Genomic DNA, 4,478 nt, shown 5'->3' with positions numbered 1-4,478 from the left:
TTCTTAGATATCTTGAAATGATTCTTGAGGTTTGTGGGGTGAAAATGAAAAAAAAAAAAAATTAAAAAAAAAATGGGTTTTACTAAGTAACTACACAGCAAATCATCCTTTATAAAAAACCCTGATTCTAATTTTTCTTAAAGAACGACCTCATTATATAACTAAAACCTTACAAGAAGAAGAAGAAGAGAGTGAAAGACCTGCTAATGATCACCATGACGTTGTTGAACTCAACTCTACTGTGAAGTTCTTTTGTGACGAGGATTGAATTTTGTTAAAGAGTTTCTGAGTTTTGTTTGATAAACCTTCTTCTCTCTCTGAGTTTATAAGTTATCATGATCATCATTTAGTGTGAGATGGGACTAGACAGTCTGGACTTGTAGACTTTTGTGTGTACAACTGCCGAACCATACTTAACGCCACGAAGTGACGGGATTACATCGAGAATAGCGGGAAATATTATTAATTAAACAAGGTGGTGACTGGTGAACAGAGGTAAGTAAAAGGTTAATAGTAAAACAAAAATCACGGGTCCCGATATTTCAGGGTCTTGTGGATAAACTAGACAAAACTAGTGACAAAACTCCTAGGTGAACAAATTAGTGATAAGAAAAAATCGGTCATATTATTTCTACCAAATAAAAACCGTTTCAAATAAAATTGGAACAAAAACCCCAAGCCAAATAATAATGTGTAAATTTAGTTTTTGTTACTTTTAAAAAAGCCAAACATACCCTTCGACATTTTCTTCTTCTCTGATTTCTTCTTTCTTCCGTCTCCTTCTCCCACCATCATCATCACCAGCAGCAACAATGGAACTGCACGAGAAGAACAGCGCTGATTCAAGAGGTGAAGAATTCGAGAGACGTTACCACCACCCTCCTCCGCATCCTTCAACTCCTTAACCATCGACACCATTACCACCACCACCCCAACCTTAATTAAAACCCTAACCATAGTTTCATTTTCAAATTCAGAAGAAAACACAGGTGGATCTGGTGATGTTTTGATATTTATGTAAGATTAGATGAATAAATTGTTGAAATTAGGGTTGCGATTGTAACTTCAATTGAAGAACAAGAAGAACAGGGATGGGCTGGTGACGAATTGATGATTGAGATCGATTTTCAAGGAAGAGATGACAGAGTGGTGATGTCAAATTTGATAACCTAATTTGTCTCATCGGCGATAGCGGTAAGAAATCACAAATTTCTTGTAATTTTTTGTTAAATTTTTTTCAAATTTGTTGGTGGAATTAGTCTGTGAGGGATCTAATTTGATGATCTTTTTTTGGTCGAAGACTTTATGATTTTTGAACTAATTTTTCATTTGAATTTTGACAAGGATATGTATATTATTGAATGTGTACATGGATCTGTATATGGATCTGTACTGAAATTTTTCTGAATCAAATTTGGTTGGTTACATTTAAGCCAAGGATTAGATGTGGATACAGAGGAGAATGAAAATTTTAAGGTGGAAGCATTTATTTGAAATGGTAGGTAACATTATAATCAAGGAACCAAATGTGAAATTGAAATGGAAATGCTAATTTCACAAAACTAGGATGAGTCTTTTGGTTGTTGTTTGATGGTGGTAGTGATTGGTTGAGATGATTCTGCGGTGGATTGAGTTGTCGATGGACAAGAAGAGATGTTGAACTGAAATGGGTTTTGTGTTGTTGGGTTTTAATAGATTTGATTGTTTGTTTTGTTCCTAGGTTATGACTGAGATGGATTTGTTGATGGCAGTGGTGACTGTAAGCTAAACTGAACTGCAGGTGATGGATTAGGATGCATATGGAACTGGGTAATAAGTCTGTTCATAATCATGGCGGCAGTGGCGGCGGAGGTGGTGGTGAGATAGCAAATATGAAATTGGTGGTAAGACATAAAGATCTTGCTCAAATTGTTGCTTGTATCAAATACTATCTTGAGAAAGCTGTTGTTGCTGGTGAGCCTGTCTCTAATCTGCTTGAAATTAGTCGTGCCCATCTAAATGAAAAGTTTGTAGTTTTCTTTTTGAATGAAAATTAAGTTTATTTGGGTTTAGGATTGATTGGAGTTTCACATTTTGACTGACCAGAAACTGTCTTTTGACAAATTCGAGTTCAAGCTAGATATCAAAACCTCCTTTGGATATTTAGTATCGATTGGATACCGGCGCGCTTGTGGAACAAGGTCCGAAGAGTCACTTTTCCACATTGGAGCAACTCTTGGCATGGGAGAAGAAGCTACACCAGGAAGTTAAGGTATGCAGAATTGTACTGCTTGTTTGTGACACAAAATTGAGAACCACTAGACTAAGATATTGAACATTGAATTCATTATAAATTGGAAATTTAACCTTTGATAATTCAGATTTTAATTTGCTTGTGAAGCCATTAGGTGTCTTGTTGAGTTTCAATGTAACGTGGAGCATTAGTCTTAGTCTTAGTGATTGCTTATATGTGTTATATGTTGCTTGATTTTTAGGCTCTTGAAGGGGAAAATATTGAGCATGAGAAGAAGTTATCAACATTGCAATCTTTGGAATATAGGGGAATTGGAGAAGCTAAATTGGACAAGACAAAAAGCATCTGTAAAGAAGCTGCAGTCAATGATTTTGGTAACATCACAGCTGTGTCCACTACTTCATATGTTATCGTCCAAGTTAGGGACACTGAGCTTATTCAACTAGTTGAATATGCCACGGGTAACTCAATTCTCCTTTTTCAATTTTTTCTTTAATCTACATGCTGCCAGTGTCAGGAAGTTGCTTGCATATTAATTGTTTAGTGTTTGTAGCCTATCCAACCTTGAAATTAAACAAATCTCATGCTTAAGAATTTCATTTGTCACAATATGCATGACTTTCGCCCGATTATACTCTCCTAGGTGTCCTGATATCTTTGTTCTTGTTTGGTTATCAACTCTGTATATGTTGACCTACGTTCTTAGCTAGTAAAATGCGATGTAATCAACAATGGATGTTTGATTTGTGTTGATAGTCACAAATCTCATATCAGAGACTTCGAACTTGTCTACAGCTTGTTCATTAACCATGTGCTAAGTAATAAGAAATTGCTTATTTATGTCATAAAAGTATGAAATGCAGGTTCATGTACATGTGGAGGTCAATGAATCAATAACATGCAGGTTCATGTACATGTGAAGTTGAATTATGACGAAACCAATTATGGTTTCATCTTATTTATGATGAAACCAAAATTGGTTCCATCTATCAATGAACATGTATAATATCTCTTATAATTTTTCTTACAGTTGAAATGGGAAGCAATTGCAGGTGGTGAATTGTATTGTGGAGCTGAGTAGAGTCAGCTAGGAGATGTTGCTGCCGCTGCTTTCAGATTGGCAGTGTGCAAGTGTAGTTGCTGGTATTGTTGATATGGTTATTGCAGTGATGGGTTTGATATGGTTATTGCAGTGACAGGGTCTTGTGACGAGTTTCATTTGATGCTGCTAGTAAGCTCCGGTTGCAGCTGAAGTTAATATTATAGAGAAGGTGGTACTGGTGTTGGCTTTGAGTTGGTTCTCTATGAAGAATGGTTTGAGATGATGCTTGAGAATGGTTTTTAAGTACAGTTGCAGGTTGAGAGTGTAGAGAAGAACTGAGATGCCTATGTTGGTGGTGATTATGAACTGCAGCTGGTGATAATCAGAATCCATGGAGGAACTGGTGTTGCTCTGGTTGAATTAGTATTGATATTGCAGGTCCAGTTGAAGATCAAACTGAGCCTGAGATGGAGCATTTGTGGTGTTCAGGTATGAGCTTGAACTGAAATGGAAGGCAGTAATGCAGTGGGTATGGGATTTGAAGTGAATTTGTAGTTGTAGGTGCAATGAAGTGCTGCAATACAATGAGGAATTGCCTGTGAACCTAGATGGAAAGATATACCAGGTGAAGCTGAGTAATGGGTCTTGAGACATAACTGATGGTATTGCTGTTGAAGCGCAGAAACCAATTATGGTTTCATCTTATTTATGATGAAACTAAAATCGGTTTCATCGTATTTCAACAATGTATTTCTATCCATGAAGATGTATAATACCTCTTAAAAAATTTATTGCCGGTGATTTCTCACGAAACCAAGATGAAACCAAAATCGGTTTCATCGTATTTATGATGAAACCAAAATCATTATGATGAAACCAAAATCGGTTTCATCGTATTTATGATGAAACCGATTTGGTTTCATCGTATTTTTGGGAGGTGGTGGTGGTGGGCGGTCGTGGTGCTGGTTTTGGTCGGCGGTGGTCGACATTGGTGGTGCTGGATGGTAGGGTGGCTGGTATTGGTGGTGCAATTACGTAGTATCGGTGGTGGTGGTGGTGGTGGTCGGAGGTGGTGGCGGTGGTGGTCGACAATGGTGGTGCTGGATGGTAGGGTGGCTGGCAGTGGTGGTGCAATTGCGCAGTATCGGTGGCGGCGGCGGAGCGGTGGTGGTCGGTGGCGGAGCGGTGGTGGTCGTTGGCGGC

At 37.9% G+C, this 4,478-nt stretch overlaps 1 protein-coding gene and 1 pseudogene across 1 annotated transcript in view; one reads left to right on the top strand and one right to left on the bottom strand.

The window, feature by feature from the left end:
• The window catches only part of LOC113317582, a 4,864-nt gene extending 4,537 nt beyond the window's left edge, over positions 1 to 327 (bottom strand). The window contains exon 1 of the mRNA XM_026565742.1: positions 201 to 327. Within this exon, the coding sequence (XP_026421527.1) occupies positions 201 to 217 (17 nt within the window). The 5' untranslated portion in view covers positions 218 to 327. The remainder of the gene's footprint in view (positions 1 to 200) is intronic.
• Positions 328 to 1,799: 1,472 nt separating this feature from the next.
• LOC113315660 lies at positions 1,800 to 3,130 on the top strand (annotated as a pseudogene).
• The last annotated feature ends 1,348 nt before the right edge of the window (positions 3,131 to 4,478 follow it).

This window comes from Papaver somniferum, chromosome 10, assembly GCF_003573695.1.
Source record: "Papaver somniferum cultivar HN1 chromosome 10, ASM357369v1, whole genome shotgun sequence".
In the NCBI taxonomy this organism is placed as follows: Eukaryota; Viridiplantae; Streptophyta; class Magnoliopsida; order Ranunculales; family Papaveraceae; genus Papaver; species Papaver somniferum.
This window is presented reverse-complemented; position numbering and strand designations above follow the sequence as displayed.